Here is a 21,091-nt window from a genome sequence, read left to right as displayed (position 1 = left end):
ATGGAAAATGAATCCTAAATTAACAATGCAAGCACTACTTCTACTCTCAACGATTGACTAATAATTCCTCTCTTGGTTAGGTTACTTTTTCCAACAGCTAATAAATGCAAATTAGCAAAGACGTTTATTTTTTTTTCCTGGAGTATTTTTTTTTCATTAGGAATTTAGGCAATCTATATTTAGTGAAATAGTATTTTTTTGGACAGTTAAGACAGACTGATGTTTCCACAAACCATCCACAGGCTACAGTCTCCCCTTCTTAGTCATGAACTTTCATGAGGCTCCAGTGGTTACTTAACACAGATGTTTAGAAATATTCATCTGGTTGTGAATATTCAAATGTTATCCAGATATTCCTTTTGGCCACAACTGGTGTCATAATTTCTGTTAAAAAGCTATTTACATTGTAAAGCAATTATACTCTAATAAAGATGTTAAAAAAAAAAAGCTATTTAAGAGAAAAGCAAGTTTGCCTCCAAACAAATTTAATTTCTGTGTGATAAAATTAATAATATTGAGCCCTTACTATGTTTATGCCAGATACAAGATTTTACACATACATATATATGCATGTATATATAATTTCATTTAATTCTCACAGCAAGCCTGTATGTAGGTACTTTTATTCTCTTGTGAAGATGAAGACATTAGCAAAGAAGTTGAATCATTTGCTTATCTTATCAGAGCACTTAACATAGAGTGGACTCCTATTAACACCTGTAGAATAAATGACCAAGCAGCAAGCTCACTCATAAGTGTCCAAGTTTATTATAGCAAAGAGATTTTGGTCATAGTTATAAATCAGTCCTTCTGAACAGGGTCAGCCTTGGGCAAAATGCAACTGTGGCACATCTCTTCTTTCCTGCTTCCCCTTCTCCCTCCTAATATCCTACTCCCAACCCAACCCAGCCTAAAAAGGTGACTTTACATGAGGGCCTTCTGGCTGCAATATAGGGTCTTACAAAAGCCTATAGATTTTTATGGACTGTGAGACTACCTACAGTTAAGAACAGTTTAACAATGTTACCTCCTGAAGCCTTAAAACCAGGGGTCCCGTTATACATCAAGAGATTGCCTTAGAAGGGAAGGCTGTTTGTCTTCAGGAAATTGGCTAACTAGTTGGACCAGTCCAAACAGCAGTTAGCTTTGGTTTGGTGATATTTGGAATATCTGAACTATTTTTGTTTACCAGCTCATAGGGCCTTATGAAGGAAGGGACTTGGCAATATGGGCATTTTATGACTTTTCATTCTCATTAGGGTATAAGCAGACTTGGGATCTATTAGCTTAGACAGTTATGCAACACATCACTTTAATGAGGTAAGAAATAATGGAGTGTTGAAAAATATTTTTGTCTTTACACTTGTCTTTTATACTTACAATCATATTTTCCAAGGCATGTTTGGCAAGCCAACAGTTTAGAAAGACTGGGACAAATAGATTTCTTAAGGAAGGCCAGAATATCTGGAAAACAAATCAAAACTAAACTTTTATCTCAAAGCAAGAAATCAATATGATTGAGAAGAAATGTGAAACAGAAATAAGTTAGTAAAAACAATAGAATGATCTAAAACATGTGGCAAATACTTTAAACTCATATGACTATTGAAATGCAAGGAGCAGACAGGATCTTTTCATTCATTCTCTAAGTCTCACTTAAGGAAAAATTCTTCGGAAAATTATTGTAGAAGCAGAATGAAAATAATCAGCCCTCACTGGATGTCAGCTATAATGTGCTAATTAGATCACTAAATCTTTTAGTGTGACAGTTTATAATAGACATTACCTCTTTCTTTCCTGCAGCTGGAAGTAAAAAGTAGATGTAAGGAGACAGAGCTTTAGTTTTTCATAGCATTACCACTTAGTCTCTGCAGATGCAAACATTCTTACTGACTTTGGGGAACTGTACTCCACTGGAATTATGTTGAATTAGCCATTCAATCTGGGGCCAGTTGTTCCTCTAGATAAATCACTCAAATTAAAATAATTGTCAGAACTGAGCAACAGCCTCAGATCATATTGACTTCTTTTCATAATTTGCCAAATAAAATTCAAACAAATAAGGTTTAGAAAGCATATTACCAACAGATATTACTGTAACTTTATCAAATAGAGATTAAGACCTAATTTTGCAATGGGAAAGTGCTAGTTACATACTTTGTAGTTAAAACAGGATCACTGTGGAATTGGTCCTCCACAGACTTTGATAAAGAAGCAAATTACTAGTTGTCTGGCTGACGGCAACTTTCTTAGTAAAAAGAGAACTGGACTTAGGAAATCCTATGGTTAAGCTCGAGATAAACATATTCTTAGCATGAGAAATCTTTATAAATACTTGGTTTTACTTGGTTTCTATTTTTTTTTTAATTCCACAATATACACAAGAAATGGAATGATTAATTCCTGGTCTGTTTAGACAATATTGACACTTGTTAAAATGGCACCTCTAGAGCATATATTTCTAAAAGCATTTCATTTTGCAATTGTACTAAATCTCATTAATTTTCACTTAATTTCACAATCCAGTTACCCAACTGATTTTACTATTTATTTTTTAATACCATGATTTAAAACAATAACAAAGTCTAAATTCATCCATCTGAGTTAATATGTTATCTATTACTATTTAGATTTAAAGACTTTATGTCTAATTAAAAACTTATTTCTTTTAAAGATTCTTTTAGGACTTACTGAGATAATGAAGGGAACCGCATTAATTACTTCCAAGATGAAGGGTATTCGTAAAATCTGTTCCCAGATGTTTCCCTTCCAAGAAAGAATGAGTAAAAATGAAAGTCAATTATAACTGAATCCCATTAAAGGGGGAAAAAGACAGCATCAGAATTTCTCTAGCAATAAGGATGTTTATATTAATAGAATACCAAATTATTATTTAGAAATGTAGCAATGACTTTTAGAGATTATTTTGCTGAATGTAATTGTGCCCTCTCAATTTTGTAGTCAGTGTAAGAAGTAAAACAAATGTTTGTAGTAATCCTTGAATATTGCATATAACACATTTTAATCATAACATATTTCATGGAAGAAAAGTTACTAGTAAAAATAAAACACATTAAAAAACCTTACAGAATCAATGAAAAAGCGACTCAATCTTAATTTTTTTACTATAATAATTACATTCACAAACTTTAAAGCATATCAAATAGTTCGCAAACACAAACATATAACAATGTTCCTTGGAATTAACATTGTTTTTAGATTAATAAAATTTAAAGGGAGGATTTTCTCAATCTTCTGGATTCTAATTTTCCAACCCACATAGTGCAACAATATTAATCAGGCCTGGCTACCTAATTTGTGGGGCTAAGGGCAAAATGAAAATGCAGGGCCTCTTAGCAGGGCCTCTTATTAACAAATTATGAAGAATTTCAAGAAGGTGACATCAGAGCATTAAAACAAGCACAGGCCCTTCTAATTGTGCAGCTCTGGGCAACTGCACTGGCTAACAGGTCATTCCTGAAACTTTCTTGAACGGTGTCTAGCAAAAAAGAACTCAGAACTTCCTAAAGCAGTTTATTCGTCTATGAAAACAAGAACTACCCATTAGTAAGGCAATTTGAAATCTGACTCCCTGTAATGTCTAATTATTTTGTGACACTGGCTATAATATTGGGATTCTTTATTTTTCTTGAGGTCCCAAAGCCTTAAAACATTACAATGATATAAAACACCTCCACTTCACAAGGCAAGTTCTAGATCAGCAATCATCTGTGTGCTAAAGAGGTTTTGTTATCATTAGTTCATCACCCGTCTGCAAGCTGTATAAAGAGTGGAGGAGGGAGCAGGTGGAAGAAACAGAAACAATGAGACCTCCTCTGTGTAGAGATACAAGGGTGCTGTGTTACTTCCCTCACCACATCCAGCTCAGTGAGGAGAGCTCGGGTGAACGACCCAGACAGCTGTGCTCAGACATGGGGGCTGCATTTGGCCAATGCTTAAAACATCATCAAAAAACAGCAGAGCAAAGACAAAGAGAGTTGAGATGAGAACAGGCCATACTTATGCCAATCCTAAGAGGTACTTATTTTCTGCGGATGAGATATAGACCCTAAAGAATGAAACTTATGGCCATTCTAAGTTCACACTCAGGAGGGCTGTGTTCCTAAGGGGACATGGAACCGTGACAGACGGTGGCCCTCAGGACCCCAGGGCCTGGGTCAGAGCCCTAATGGCCAGCCTGAGGCTTGAGGCATCAAGGAGCTTTGGCCAAAGGCCTCAGGAGAACTACAAAAGCCCCGTTTGGACCTGCCATCAGAGCAACCCAACCGCAGACTGTTCTTGTGCCAGTAAGGCAACTTTGTCCCAGAAGCTGACCTCACTCCTCCCCATGCCTCCTCAGCCCTGAGGGACCAAAATCAGCTGGTGTCAAATAAGGGAGGAGGGGAAAAGAGGAGATGGCCCCCAAGATGATCCCCTGCCCCATGTGGTTCCAGGCCAAGAAAAAGTTAAAACTGGATAAGAATTTTAAATTTTTACATACTGATCATAATTTCTTAAGTACTAAACTGAGATTTGCATTGCGATTGAAAAGTCTAAAAAAGCTAAGATACCTGCCCAAGACTTCATCTGATGAGCATGGCTCATAAGGAAAATGACTGGATTTGAAGGAGAAATGCAGGAAGACTAGAGCCTTTTCCTACTTGCACTGAGTCAGGCCTACCTATTCAACAAACCATTTATAATTGATTTTAATTATGTGAAGCTCCTATTTTTTATTGTGCAGGTTAACATTACCATTTCTTTCATCAGTTTTTTATATGACTCAGTTTCCAGAATGTTTAACACTTGGCTTACTCTTTCCCTACTGTGTTTTTACTTGTCATTGTACATCGTTCCTTGATGTCAATGATTCTGCACAGGAAAAGAGACCGATGTGACCAGAAGAAGACGGCAGGGTGGAGTGGGGAGGGGTATGAGTACAGTTACCACTGGTCATACGGCAGGATCTTTCTACGAATACACAGCAAGATTAGTTGGTTTTCTTAGCTGTGGCACACTGGAAAGTTTAGCTCGTAGTAAACCAAAAGTCTTTCTATCTCTAATGTCCCTCTTCATTTCCATTTATAACACACCAATTTGATTTTTATGATTTTTTCTCAAACGAGTAAAAGAGTCTCATGACTGGTATGTGACTTGGTTGGGTTCCCTTCCGATTTACCTTCCATATTAAAGCCAGAGAATTCTTTCTAAAATGCCAAATTTCCATTGCCATCATATTAACATCCAAACTCCTGATTACATCATATGAAGCTTCATAACTTGGACTCTGGCTACTGGTTTGGTTTGTACCTACTACATTCCTAGCCCACCTTGAATTCAGCTACAGATACATCACATGTAAAACTGATTTTGAGGCAGTTCTCTGAACACACTACGCTATTTCATACTTTTACAACTTTGCTCACATACTTCTCCCTCTGCTTGGAATGTCTCAGTCCCCATACCTTCACCACTAACTACCTGGATATATCTTTGTAACATTTTATAAAACTTATTTGTTTATATGACATTTGGACTCAATAAGCATGTGAATGAATAGATGAAACTTTCAAATATCTTATACATATTCTTCCCTTCTTGGTATAATTAATTTTTGACCTTAAACATTTATATTTCTTTCTATTGGATCCAAATGGAAACCCCTGAAAGAATATTATTGTTTAAAGCCTTCCTGGTGCAATTATAAATAAGTTGTTAAACTTATGGCCACAAAGCTCAACAGGTTTTCTGGAAGAAAGCATTTCAAGAGTACTTGGCTATATACCCATCTTAGGTAATCTCATCTATGTGTCAACTTCAACATATCGTCAATAATAAACCAATGACTTCCAATGTTGTATCTCTAGCTGAGATCAATATTCTATCTGAGAATCTCTTTCAGATCTCCACTGCCTAATCCACTGCTTCACACAGATGCCTCAAAGGCACCCTGTGGGTAATATGTCTAAAAGTAAAATTTAAACGACAATGAAAACAAGACAATCCGAAACCTATGGGATGCAGAAAAAGCACTTCTAAGAGGGAAGTTTATAGCAATACAATCCTACCTCAAGAAACAAGAAAAATCTCAAAAAACAACCTATCCTTATACCTAAAGCAACCAGAGAAAGAAGAACAAACAAAACCCAAAGATAGTAGAAGGAAAGAAATCATAAAGATCGAAATAAATGAAATAGAGACGACTCATCTTGATGACTCAGACTCATCAAGAAAAAAAGGGAGAGGATTCAAATCAATAAAATTAGAAATGAAAAAAGAGATGTTACAACAGACACCACAGAAATACAAAGGATCATAAGAGACTAACAAGCAACTCTATGCCAATAAAATAGACTACCTAAAAGTAAAATTTATGATGTTTGCCCTGACTGGTTCTCCAGTAACAGAAACCAAAAGTTCTGGAGAAACTCTTTACACCTTCCTTTCACATGCTAAACAAGAATAATTTGACAATAAGACTTCCTGATTCATATATGGACCTTGAGTCCTCTGGTTCTCATTCTAATGCTAATCCCACTCCAGCCTCCTAACCGGTCTCCTCCCCTTCCTTCTTGCCCCATTCCCATCCACCTCCCACAATGTTACCAGGAATATGTTTCTAAGGCACATCTCATGTGCCAATCCCTACCCCTCACCGCACGCCACCCCCACTCACTTTGTAACTCTTGAACAATTCAGACAGTTGCACAGCGAAACACAGATTCTATTACAACCTACAAAAGGCAACAAATCGTTTAGCTCTCCTTGTCCTCTCCCCGCGAATTTTAAAGATCATTCTTTCCTAAGACCTTCCACTCCTTATATATGCCAGGGCCTTGGCACGTGCTTTTTAAGAGACTTGGAAAATCTCCACCTTCCTTTCCAATTTCCCTTTGTCTAGTTAATTCACACACATCTTTCAGCTCTTAACTCAAAATCTTTTGAGTGTTTTGAGGCTTTCCTTGCCCCCTCATTGCACACACACCAGACAAGATCAGATTCCCACACTAGGTTTTTCTATCTTCATCAACATCCTTCTCATTCCTTTTTTTGTTTGTTTTTATATATCTAATCAACACTTGATTTTAATGTCATGAGGTCCAGGTGAGAGCATCTGTTTAGTTCGGGATTCTTTGCTCTGTTCCTAGCACAGTCCTTGACAGCCTGAAGCTCCTCAATAAAAACTAGAACTGCATTATGTCAAACACGCTCCTGTGGATTCATAGCTAATGTGTGTGTATTTGTGTGTTGTAGCAAAAAAGGAATTTCCCCCTGAGGACTAATTTTCACAATATAAAATTATACAGGGAGGCAATGTACTCATTGCTAAAAATAAGCGAATAACTTTTCGATTATATTCATTAGGTTTAATTCTAAGATCTCAGGTTGTCTTCTGAACATTCATAAATTATCTCCCCTAAGATAAGCTGACGAAAAATAGATAGAAAAATTATCCAAAAGTTGCATTGGCTATTAGAGAGTCCCCATCGGCCTGCATCATATAAATCCACATGATAAAAGTAATTATGGTGGAAAAAGAAAGCCTAAATCTGGAGAATGCGGCTACATAGAGAAGCATGAAATAAGATCCAAAAGGCAGGCACATGCCTTTCAAAATTAAGTTAAATACCTGTTTCACTTAATCTTATTTTCCTGAACGAGATGAAAGGCATTAGTCTCCTTCCAAATGGTAACCTAAAGAAAAAAAAGTTTCTAAAAAGTAGGTTTTTCTGTTCTAAGCGTGTAGAGCTCTCTGTGTTCCTCTCCTTATTGACAGAATTCAGTAAAATATAAATAAAACCTAATCTAACCATTCTACAACATGTGGTATGGATGTAACCTTCCTTAACCAATAAAAATGCAGGACAACAGGTGATTTTCTAAGATGTACCAGGCTTTTATTTTTATCATAAAAGAAAGTGCAAGTTTGGAACTATTATCTAGGTAACTCTAAAAAGCACTTTAAAAATTATAAGATTTATGGTAATTTAGTTGTTAGCCCAGGATGGAACATGGGACTTTTAAAAAGCATTTTCTTCTATAATATTAAGAATACCTATATTTAAAATATTTAACCAAAAAGACTAATAACTTACTTTCCTTCAGTGAGTTTAAATTATGGAGTAACCCTATGGCAGTCTTTTGTATTTCTGAATGTAAACTCAACAACATTTAGATTTACCATTTCCATGGCATGGTAAGCAGAATCACCAGGATCTAGGCGTCCTAGTCCAAATCCTTTGTTCTTTCCAGAAATAAGCCCATCATGATGTTAACATTTCAAAACTGTTGCTTTTTCATAAAGCGATTACTGTATAGAAAAAAGAATTGTAGATTTAACCAAAGCCTTCTAGGTGGGCTGAACTATTGTTTTCAGAGATTTGGAAATTATGCCAGGGTGTGTTTTTGTTTCCTTTTGAGTTAATGAATGTATGTGTATAAATAGAGTTCTATTTTGAAAGCAGCTGATAAAGACATAGAGGGTATCTATCTGACAGAAGAATAAGAACTTCCCTGTTGGGCAATCCCTGTGACTATTTTGACAAACAGCGATAAATAAACATGAATTGAATGATGATTTAACTTCAGACCTGCAATTCTGTATGACAGAGGACAAAATAAGTGGATGTCAGGGATTTGTAAGTTATTATCTGCTAACCTCAACATACACTTTTAAGAGTTTTTGCTCATTTTGCTTTTACTCATTAGTCTTTTGATTTAAAAAAAACTATAGTCTCCATGATAGTTAAAACTTTTTTAATTGTTAAGGATTAAGTCATGCTTATTTTAGAAAGTCTAATTTTAAGAACTATAAAGTACTTACAAATAAAGTATTAAATTTATTTTAAAATATCACATATATACATATATGTTGTATATGTAAATATATACATTATCTGTATATATATATGCAGATGTAAACAAATATGAGAAAATTGTATGTTGATTTGCTATTGATATTTCAGAACTAGAAATATCAAAGAGCAATATTAGAAATGGATTTCATTACTAATACAATATCCATTTCTGCATACCTATCTATAATTTTTCTTAAAAGTCTAATTTGAGAGAAGGACCTCATTTGAAGTTCTGCTGTATGGATTTGCATTATATATATGCCATAAATAGTTATCAATTATTTAATTTTTTCATTCCAAAAAATGTATCCAACAGTTTATTGAAAGGGTCAGAAGAGTTCATGAATTTGACTGAATATATGAAAGGAAAGAAGGTAATTAACAGCAACCTGTCCTTCCAATGTCACGTAACTCCTTTTTATCTTTTGTGTTGTAACACACAGGACTCTCACCATGAACCTCTCCTCCATCTAGACATTAATGTTTATGAAGGTCAGAATGAAAATATTATATGTCATCTAGCTCTACCTGCTAGGTCTTTGCTCTCATTTTATAAATGGCAGGAATTAATTGATTACGAATGTCAGCACCACATAATTACAATGGAAAATTATAATTCCACCTTGAATCTCTTCGTGCTTTTTAAATGACTACTATTAGCAAAGCACCAAAGTTAATTTCATATTACTTTTTAGTTTGAATTTGGAGCATATACATTCACCAATGCAGATTAATATTTTGGCCAGTTTATGCATTTGTACATACTCTTGTACTAGCGGAAGAGATTTCATTAAATTACAGAAAAACACCCACATGCCTAATTTTTTAGTATGTCACTTTTTGCGTATCATATTCAACATTTATCACATACTTGAATACTAAAGACCTTAGAAGATAACATCTTTGATGTTAATTTACTTGATTTTTATTTTATTCTTCTAGGTATCCAAAATCCAGATTTGTCAATCAGAACATATTTATAGAGCACCTATTCTGACAAGAAGATATACTAATAAGCCATTAAAAGATGCCTCCTCAACATCTTATTCAATAGTGTCCATCACTACGCTAGTATTTTCTAAGTAATTTAGGATTAAGTGACCAGCTATGTGCAAGATCTTTGAGCTTCGTCCTCTAACTTCAAAATATTCTTTCAGGCACCATTTTCCATCTCCTGTGCTCTCAGAAAAGAACAGAATGTATCCAAAGCTACTTAGTAGTCCTCAACTTCCTGTTCTAGCTTATTCTTACTTTTTATAAACCTTGCTTCATCCATCATTTTTTCCTGTCCCCTCTACTTGCTCTCTTTAAAAGATGCATATTTTTATCATCGTGAGGCAATCTTCCACCTCATTATATTGCCTCTAGGGAGCTCCTGTACCAGTCAATCAACATTCTTCATTTGACAATTTTACTCTCAACTGTATTCCATTGAAATTGGGCTCTTAAGGATGAATAACAAATGATCTCCCAAATTGTAAACCCAAAAGCCTTTCTCAAGCTTCTTACTAAACTTTCCAAGGTTCCCATGCTTTCATTTAACACTTTCCTTCCCTAGACATTTCTAACATCCTATTTTTCTCATAAATATTAAATCAATCCATCTGTATTATTTTTGGAAGGCACTCACTCTTTTCTTTCTACACTTTCTAATTCATCAATCTCACCTTATTAGACACTGGCCTTATGTTCTTTAGGCGGAGTTAATGAGAGTTTTAAAAAGGAAGCCAGCGGAAAAGGTGAAAGAGTTTGTAAAGACTTCTTGCCCTGAATTTTGGATTAAAAAGTAGTCTAGGGAATGTTATCTTCAAAACCTTACGTTATGAAGTGAGAAAGAAATTTATATGGTAGATAAGAATTCCCCCAAAACAGAACCTTGAGTGCACTTGTTGACGTCGTACATGCAGAAACTGCGAACTGGAAATCCGTGATGACTATGACAACCATTCTGATGACTTTCCACGCTTCTCACCTATTCCTCTGTCTGTCCTCATTGCTTGGTTCTTCCTATGGACACACTATAAGCATCTTCATTAACGTGGGCCTTCTGTTCTCCATTGGCTACTATCCCATCCTTAATGGACTTGCATGCTTCCTTCATCATCTCTATGGAAATGACTGTCAATTCTTAATAAATCTCTCCTGCAAGTCCCAGATCCTCCTTTTCAATTGCCTGCATGTCACAGCTATTTGTCCGAAAATACCTCAGATTCATCATTTCCAAAACCATTTCCATTATTCCACCTATCTCGACCCCAGTCTGATTTTTTTCTTGATGTAACTTTTCTTGGTTTTACTGCCTTGTTCCCAGTCATTTGGATTTAGGAAATCTTAAAATGATTTTTGACATTTTCTTCTCCTCATCTATTTCAACTAATCAGTTGATGATTTCTTTAGTTTCTACCTTCATGACTTATCTTGCATTGAATGTATTCCTTTCACCCAGCCAAAGCTTCACTCGAAGTTTTCCTTTCATACTGCAAATGCATCTTAACTGAGCATGTAGTTTTCAGTGTCATGTCTCTTTGACCTGTGCTGCACAGATGTTCTGAACTAATACTCCTAAAACTTAGTTACAATTATAGAACTCTCGTGTTCAACATCCTGCATCAACTTCCCACTGTAAGTTGCCGTACAAGGCCCTCACTATATTGCCCCATCTTTTTCCACCAATATTTTCCTACATATGCCATACTCTGCCCAAACCTAAGTAGTTATTCATTCTTCCAATTTTATATGCACATTCCTTCTTTTATGCCTTTGCTGATTCTATAAATCCCTGATGTTCTGCCTTTTCATCTTTCTTTAGTGAAGTTACTGATTCAAGGATTCTGCTTAAATCAGTCTTTTCACCTCTCTCTATGAAGCCCCACAGGACTTTATTTGCACCTCATAGGAAGTACCTATTATTCAGCCTTGTATTATTATTGTCTATATAATTTTCTCCTGCCCACCCCCCTTTCTAGATTGTAAATTCACTGAGAAAAAAACAATGCACAGTGTGGTGCTCTTCATCAAATAAGAACTTAATAAACATTTGTTAAATTGGGTTAGCCAAGCAAACCTTCGCCAAAAATGAAGGGAATTCATTAAAATAATTCCTAACAGACATGTTTTTCTCCCTCAGTGTTTCCTGTACAGATCAGGAGAAGAGATGGAGAACAATAAAAAGCCAAACCATTCCATCTGCTTGTCTCATATGACCATGCACGTAATGGGTAAATTAGCCCATGGGAATTAGCGAAGTATGTTTAAGCCACCAAGGAAAACATTACTATGTTACCACAGCTTTTTATCACATACTGGAGAGGTTCAAAATAGTTAAAGGGGTTTAAGAAGAGCTTGCTTTATCCCCAGAGTATGAATTATAAATAGAGGAATACTGGGTCAATGCTAGTAATGTGTTCTACCAGCAGAAAACTTCTAATTAAAATAACTTACCTTATAACTGAGATAACCAAGTAGTATTGTTTCAAAGAGACTTATCAATGCCACTGAAACCTAAAATATAAATTATACCTTAATGAGAAAATCCAACAAAATCAAAATATATATTCTGATTACAATACTTTTAACTTTATAAATATGTGCATATATGTGTGTATATGCATATATACTTATATATATATATGATATGTATATATATATATATATGTATGATATAGGAGGTGCTATGTGGCACTTTAATTTCTATATACAGGTGGTAGGCAGCAGGCTGTTCCAGGCACTACAGCTTAGTTTTTATAATTTCTAATACTCCTCAATAAATCTTTTTAAGTTTATTACCACAAATGTAAATGTGGGATTGGAACAGTCAGATGGCTGGAATCTTCACCATATGTAAAGAATAGGTTTTGTTTGTGTGTGTATTCTTAATACACACAATCACACACAACTGTCCCATCACAAATAATGCTCTCCCCCAGCCACACCACCACCATCTCAGTACACCCACCAAAAACGGCAGTTCCCTTCAGAAAATAAAAGAATACAAGCTTGGAGTTAAAGGATACTTTCCATCCTATCACCCACTTCAAACAAAATGAAACATCCTCAAACACTAAACAAAATAGTCCATGTCAGCACTTCAAGATACTTTCAGATTTTATTTGAATGGACTTCGCAGCCAATTCCCCTTCTGCCGCTGGACATGGGCATCCTGCAGCCCCCTAGACAAGCTTCCACTTTTCTCTCTATTCTCTACTCTTTATACAGTTTCCTCTGCTCAGCTACCAAAGAGCTATGATTGCAACAGAAAAAGTAACCAGTAAAGACATCCAAATTATTTTGTGTTAAAGACCCTAAGCACTTCAGGAGACAGGAATATAATCAAAATAAGCAAGCATCAACATGAAATAACTGAGGTAACAAATATATTTGTTCATAGATTTGTGAGAGTACAGTCAATCTGCATGGGAAGGGCAGATATCATAGAGTTTTAGATTCTGACTCCTGTTGGAATGAAAACTTTGATTTAGGTAAAATATAAGGAGAATTTTAAAACATATGAATGCATGACAATCTAAGTAAAAAATCTAAGTAAAATAAGTCCAGAAGTACATACAGTAGACAGATAGTAAAACAGAAGTTTTTCACTTTTTCAATTTTCTCCACAAATTCTCTAAATCATAATCTTACTTTTTCTAGAGGTACACATTGTTAGATGATCTTGAGACCACTTTTAGCATGAATTGCCCAAAATCCTATGTGAAAATGAGTGTTTTTATTATTTTAGAATATCACTATCAGATAAAAAGCAATTTGAACAGATCAAAATATATTTCAAGGTCATATATAACTATTCATAAAAATATTAACTTACTTTACAAGTGTGTACGGCACTGAAATGAAAGTCAGTAAAAAAAAAAACATAAAACACAACTTGACTTCAATAAAATACAAAATATGCAGACATAGTAAAGACTTGACTCATAGTTATAATCACAATGCATACATAATTAAAATAATTCATTGTCACATATAAAATGTACAGACCTCACAATCAACCTGACTTTAAAAGACAACCCAAACATTTGATTTTAAAGTATTTCAAAGGTTGTTTATACACAGTGAGACTTGAGTCCTTCCATTTCTTCCAGACTCAACTGTTTTTAATCTTAGAGACTCTACTCTTTGAATGATTTTTGCTTTTGAAAAACAATAGAAACTAAAAAGTATCTGCAGGAAAGAGACACGAGTAGAGGAGATGGGAAGTTGTAAAAAGTTTGCCTGGCATGAAATTCAACAAAAAAAGGAACAAAGATAGATCCAGAGGACTCCAGGGAACACCCCAACAATGTAGGTCAGACACACTGTGCTCCACAGGTTCCCTTACTCCTTCTTCAAGACTCCTTTTATGCCAGGGCACACTTTTTGTTTCATTTACAAAATTATCTGCTTAGGGACCAAGCTCTTCCTATTGGTAATGCGAACTGTTTGTTCATTTGTTTATTCATTTAACAATTATTTATTGAGATTCTACCATGTTCCCAACATTGAGCACAAAAGGTAAAAAATGCAAACATGGTTATGGGCTTTTGATTAATTTTTCAAAGATGATATAACCTAAGACTTTAGGAATGCCTAAAGTAGTTTGGGGAACTTGTTGTGCCTTCAAACAAGGTTGGGTTTACTTTAGTTTCCTTCAGATCCTCAAAAGCTTTCTGAAGTCTAAACCTGATCATGAGGAAATTCTCAAAAGGTTGAATGGAGGGCTCACGTAGACATGAAGAAAGGAATAAAAATTTTAAGATGTGCATCAAGATTAATTAAACAATAAACGAAAACTCATTTTTAATGTCAAAACTTTTCTCCCCAGTAGTATTGCTCAGTAAAATATAAATAAATCCAGAAATATAGGAATACAACAAAATTGTACATAACCTGTAAGCCCCATAAAGGTAGACTTCTGTTCACCCAAAAGATATGAGACCTATGAAAAGAATAATAAGACATTAGTTTTTTTTTAATGAAAAAAGCATTCATTTTTACATTTTCACTAAAGTTGGAAATATTTAAATGTTGTTACCATAAAAAAACAATAAAATACCATAACCAAAATTAGAAAAAAGATCTTACATTGCTTCAATTTTCTTTTTGGTAATACTCGTCTCTGTTCCAGGAAAAAAAAAACCCTTTTTAATTTTGTTTTCGGTCTCATGTTAATCATGTAAGAAAAGACAATGGGCCCTTATTTAAGGAGTGAGGATGGCCAGGGTAGAAAAACTCAAACCACCTGCTAATCAACTCTCTATTGAAAAGCCACTTAAGACTCTTCCATAAACTCTAGGACTTTGTTATTATTTTCTTTTTTTTAAATATTTACCAATCCCATTTTATTTTTTATTTATTTATTTTTTGCGGTACATGGGCCTCTCACTGTTGTGCCCTCTCCCGTTGCGGAGCACAGGCTCCGGATGCGCAGGCTCAGCGGCCATGACTCACGGGCCCAGCCGCTCCGCGGCACGTGGGATCTTCCCGGACCGGGGCACGAACCCGTGTCCCCTGCATCAGCAGGCGGACTCTCAACCACTGCACCACCAGGGAAGCCCCGGACTTTGTTATTTTTAACACAATATATCGGCAACACACATTCAACAGTTGAAATAATCAGAAGAAAGTCAGTGACTCAGATTGCAGAGCACATTTATATTCAGATTTGAATCTTTATAAAATATTTAATATATCACCCAAAAACCTGTGACTGAGGTTAGCATAAAACATTATGCAGGGGCTTCCCTGGTGGCGCAGTGGTTGAGGGTCCGCCTGCCGATGCAGGGGACATGGGTTCGTGCCCCGGTCCGGGAAGATCCCACATGCCGCGGAGCGGCTGGGCCTGTGAGCCATGGCCGCTGAGCCTGCGCGTCCGGAGCCTGTGCTCCTCAACGAGAGAGGTCACAACAGTGAGAGGCCCGCGTACCGCAAAAAAAAAAAAAAACAAAAAACGAAGAAAAAAAAACCATTATGCAGGACAAGGAGTAATTGTCCTTAAATGTCTCTTAAAAATCCTATTATCTCTGACGTTAAAAATTGTTTATAGTCTGCAAAGAACACCATACATTCTAATGTCCTACTAGTTATAATTTCTCACTGTTTATACCTCACCCTTACCTACATCATTTGGTGTACAGTTGATTTAAATACTAGTCATTCACAGCAATACACTCTACTTAGGAAAAGATGGAAATAGCTGTATTACACTGCCCAAAATATGCAAATAAAAAACATACAAAGCAGAACAAAGCCTACTCACTAGAGTTAGGAAGTATTCGAGGAATCCCATAAAAGACTGTGTATTTTTAAATCTTTGAATCATTTTCTTTTTCATAATATGTTAAACAAAAATAAAGGGCAAGAAACTCTTTAAAATTCTTGTTTTAAAGAGAATTGCAAACTTTAGAAAACTATTCAAAGAAATTACCAAGCATATTAGACTAAAGTACTCTTTGTGATTCTAGAATGTAACATCTACCTGGGTGATTAACATCTTCAGTTGCTCCAAAACAAACCCGTAACCTTTCTCACCAAAACAGGTCCTCTCAGGTTTTCGCATCTCAGTAAATGGACCCAAATTCCATTGTGTTTGGTTAGCCGAAGACTTAGGCATCGTCTTAGATGCTTTCCTCTCCTCTATTTGTAAATACTTAATACATGAGTCACCAAACCTTTTCAATTCTTCCCACCAAATATCTGTAGACTGTATCTACCTCTCTTCATCTCCACTACCACAGCCACCTTAACCTAAATTAATCATTTTTTGCAACTGGACTCTTGCAAAAGCCTGCAACTGGAACCCTAAACCTCCTTTTGCCTTCTACAGTTTTTCTCCAAATTACAACTACAGAGATTCTTTCTAAATGCACATCATCACATCACTCCACTGTGTATTTTTTTAAAGCATTTCCTTTTTTAAAAAAATAGTTATGTATTTGTTTTTGGCTGCTTTGGGTCTTAGTTGCAGCATGCGGGATTGAACCCACATCCCCTGCATTGGAAGGCAGATTCTTAACCACTGGACCACCAGGGAAGTCCCTCCACTGTGTACTGACACTTCACTTTTGTCAAGATAAGGACCAAAACCCTTGACCTGGCATTCTGAGACTTTGTCAACTGTGACATGGTCCTTCCTATCACAGCCCTTTTCACATGTTCTTCCCTTATCCGAGAGCTCTCAGCTCAACCCTCTCTCAGGGAAACCTTCCTGAAGGCTTCCCCTTGATCAATGTAGCCAATGAATCTCCATGTGTAGCCATGTCACTCACCATACCTCCCTTGCCACTCATCTAGGTTGTAACCTTGTATTTGTTTGTAAATGTATTTCTTGAATAGTTGGCGCCTCACTAAACTGCAAGTTCCACAGGATGAAGTAGTATGTCTATTTCACCCACCATTATGGTCCTAATGTCTTCCCAAGTACGTGCCTATAGTAGGCTAGGCATTCAATACAAACAAATGGATGGTGCCAGTAAAAGCAAATTGTGAGTGATGAACTCAGCAACACTGTCATTTCCAGAACACATCTCACATATGTTCTCAGTAACATTTGAGAAATCAGGCCAAAATACAGTATGCAGGAGCAAAGAGGGATAATACATATGTTTTTTTGCAGATAGAAATGGTATGCTACAAAAACTATGAAATAATTAAGGAGATAGCAATCTCTGTAAAATCATAAAATAAATTGCAAATAAGATGTTTGAGAACATTTTCAAAAAGAGATTGGTAATTAGCATAGATTTACTAAAAGCTAGTTATCAAACTAATGGCCTTTTCTTTGATCTGACATTGTTTTAATACGTCTTGAAAGATCAGATACTTAAATTTAAATAAGACTTTGAAAAAAAGATTTTTTTGGACAAGACTGTGCCATGTGGAATACGTTTCATGATCCTTAAAAAAAGTTTCTACAAGACTGTAATATGTAAAGTTTGATAAAAAGTAAGATCTCCAATGGAAAGTCATCTTTTACATCCATTTACCAGGGACTAAACTGAATAAATGCATAGAAGGAAAATGTACACATTCTAATAAAAAGCTAGTGCCCAAACTCTCCTGCATAAAATAAATTTATCAAGAAAAAAGAATGTGGGATCTGATCTGCACAGTCCTAGAGAACCATCAAAACAAACAAGAGTTGAAACTGAAACTAGCAGACAGACTAATTCCAAACGAGGCTTCAATCCCATTGACAAAAAAGCACTTGGAGGAAAGAAATCCTGTACAGAAATATTTATTGCAATATTATTTAGAGCAGGAAAGTAACTGGAGTCTACCCGACCAACAAAAAGAGAATAGTAGTAAGTAGGCTCCTCATCGTTAACAACAGCAAAAATACCATCCCTGAGAAAAAACTCACTGATAAAAATGATGTAGATAATATTGTCATAATTGTATCCGTGTGAGTGTGTTACGCGTATACGTGTATAGATAGAATTTACAAAAGATTGGTGGTCAAAATACTAAAAATACTTATTTCTAGGTATTGAGATTTTAGATAACTTTTACTTCCTTTTCCTTGCCCTATGTATTTATATGGCAATAATCATGAACCATTTATAAAGTCATAAAAATAAATTTCACTTTTTAAAATTATAACAATAAAATAACAAAAGCAAACATAAAAATGAAATTTATATCACTCAGTTATTCTAAATTAAAGTAGGCCTATAAAAAAATAAAATAAAGTAGGCCTATAGATAAAATCATGTTGAAGCATCATTATGAAAACTGGAAGAACCATATCAAACAATGGAAATAATGAAGTTAAATATGGAAAATTAATAATATGCAGCCCCAGCCACTCTTCACAGCGCGCTTATTTATGGTGAATAAATACCTCTCCTAAAGGTAAGAAAAGAGCTGCTGAAAATGTCAGAACTGCTTTGGCCACAGAGGTGGAGGTCAGGCGGTGAATATGTTAACCGGAAGAATCAAGCACCTGGTAAACATGCGAAAGTAACAGGGTCACCACATGGGGCAGAATTCATATGAAAGACTTGTGGGTCACAGCTCAAGGTGAACTCGGGTTGCCAGAGCTCCAAACACAGAAGGCAAGCTAGTATTGTATTAACGAAAGTGTAAGATCCAAAACCAGGGAGGAAAATTATGACACTCGCCTAACCATAACAAACACTAAGCAATGAGTACTACCTGTGGTTCTGGGTCCACGTTTTGAAAAACAGACAAAATTTAGCATGTGACCAGGATACTGAAGCATAGGAGAGTCTTGACAATATATTAGGAACATTTTCCAATAGCCAAATCCTTTCAAAACTCAGGTATACTTTACACTAACTGTCGGAATGTGGATGAGAGAACTAAATGTTGAGCCTTTGAGAGAATGGAAGTTAAGAGCCTTTCCATCTGACACACACGGGCTGAGGCAGAAGTGGCTTTCCGTCTATCAACATTCGTTCTCCCCTTCCACAGTACAGAGCTGGGTGCAAAAAGCGACTCTTCATCAAAAGGCCACATTTCTCAGGCTTTGTGTCAAGGTATGACATGTGACCGATTCTCAAATGAGATCTGAGTATGAAATACAAGTAAGAGTGACGCTCCTCATTTGTCGGCCAATAATTTTAACAACTGTATGTGTCTTCTCCATGCTCTCTTCATCTTTCTGAAAGCTGACTGCGAAGGATTCTAGGGTCTTAGGACAGCACATAGCCACAGAATGAAAGTGGCTTGCATATATAGTATTGAACTTACCATGTTATAGTGTGTGTGTGTGTGAGTGTGTGTGTCGCCATATGGAGAAGTATACTGACTAAGAGCACCAGCATTAGACTCTAGTAAACAAAGAAATTCTTTTGAATTTTTGGGTTTACATGTTACAATACTTGGAGATGCTTTAATCTATACTATAACCAAGGTATATGAGAGAAGAAAAGGTCTACATTATGATATTCAATCTTATTGGTCATCAGATATTTAAAAATACTGTGAAAATTATATTCCTTCTTTGAATAGTTGTTACCCTAAAGAAGAAATACCCTTTAAAATTGGAATGTCATCTCAACACACTTGTTGCTCTATTAGGCACTGATTTTAAATGTAAGTCCAAGTACCATAAAATATAAGACATTTACATGCTTCTTACTTTTGTCTTTATCATTTGATGTTGAAAATTAATAATCACTTCAACAACTTTTAAAGTGGGAAAGGATGCGTGAATTTTGACCCATTGAAGAGCCACCATAAGCACCAGCAGGCAATGAGTCAATGCTGATGATTCAGCTCTCAATGAAATTCATGAACTACATGCTGGATGTGTTTCCTTTGCTAATGCCTTTAAATCATTTACTACAAACTGGGTGTACATGAGACCTTGTCATTTGCACAATTCCATACATTAAGAGTAAAATTCTTTTCATATCCTTCAGTTTGTCCACACCTGCAACATTTTCATATCAGTTTGGACTCCTGGGACTTAAAAATAAAGCAAAGTGGCACAAAATATCTTCAGCTTTATTATGTCAGAAGCTCTAATTAAATAAATCTCTTTGCTGAATTAGCCTGATTATTTTAAAATAGAGCCTGTGCTCATAAGGGCCACTGCTGTTTTTCATTAACCAATATTACATTGACAATGGGAACCAAACAGAACATTGTATTCAAAATAGAGCCCTGAGTTTTTTTGTTGTATTTTTTCACTGCGGTAATCTGATTTTTCAAGTGTATATCCTCTGTAATTACAGTTGAATATTCTTGCTAATATGGCATAGAAGTTAATTATGGGAAACTTTGTTCCTCTTAATGTTTTCAAATAATATTATCTCACTTTTTATCACCTGCCAATGCCCTTTTACTCTTAGAAGGATTCTATCATGCCTCATTTTATGATTCCCAGGTCTCTCTAAAGTACATTTTATTTATAAATCACCAAGTTTTAAAAACAATGCTGGAGGGTTTCTGGAAGGGTTTGAAATGTGATCCATTTTTAATAACACACAGACAGAAAATGTAATAAATGTAATACTAACTGACATCTCTAGGCAGTGATCTTCAATCATCTGGATTGTGCAACATTATCAGTAAAACCATTGAGCATAATTCCATTAATTCAGCAACATTCACTGACCCACCAAGTCCTATGCTAAATATGAAAGCTACAAAGGCAAATACAACATGGCCCTTGACCTCGGTGAATGTATAGAGAGAAGAGAAGTAAACAGTGAAATCAAGGGCAACATGTTAACTGTGGTGACAGAAATATGTGGGGGACACTCGCAGAA

At 35.6% G+C, this 21,091-nt stretch overlaps 1 protein-coding gene across 2 annotated transcripts in view; it reads right to left on the bottom strand.

Moving 5' to 3' along the window:
- Nucleotides 1-21,091, bottom strand: part of KCNT2 (potassium sodium-activated channel subfamily T member 2) — a 369,346-nt gene that overhangs the window by 221,867 nt on the left and 126,388 nt on the right. For both annotated transcript variants that reach the window (XM_082654683.1, XM_082654684.1), the window contains exons 4-7: nucleotides 14,742-14,790; nucleotides 12,300-12,359; nucleotides 2,692-2,766; nucleotides 1,381-1,464 (exon numbers count right to left, since the gene is read on the bottom strand). In XM_082654683.1, the coding sequence (XP_082510809.1) occupies nucleotides 1,381-1,464; nucleotides 2,692-2,766; nucleotides 12,300-12,359; nucleotides 14,742-14,790 (268 nt within the window). The remainder of the gene's footprint in view (nucleotides 1-1,380; nucleotides 1,465-2,691; nucleotides 2,767-12,299; nucleotides 12,360-14,741; nucleotides 14,791-21,091) is intronic.

Source organism: Grampus griseus (assembly GCF_964374135.1).
Source record: "Grampus griseus genome assembly, chromosome: 1".
In the NCBI taxonomy this organism is placed as follows: Eukaryota; Metazoa; Chordata; class Mammalia; order Artiodactyla; family Delphinidae; genus Grampus; species Grampus griseus.
Note: the sequence above shows the minus strand (reverse complement) of the source record. Positions and strands in the feature narration are given on the sequence as shown.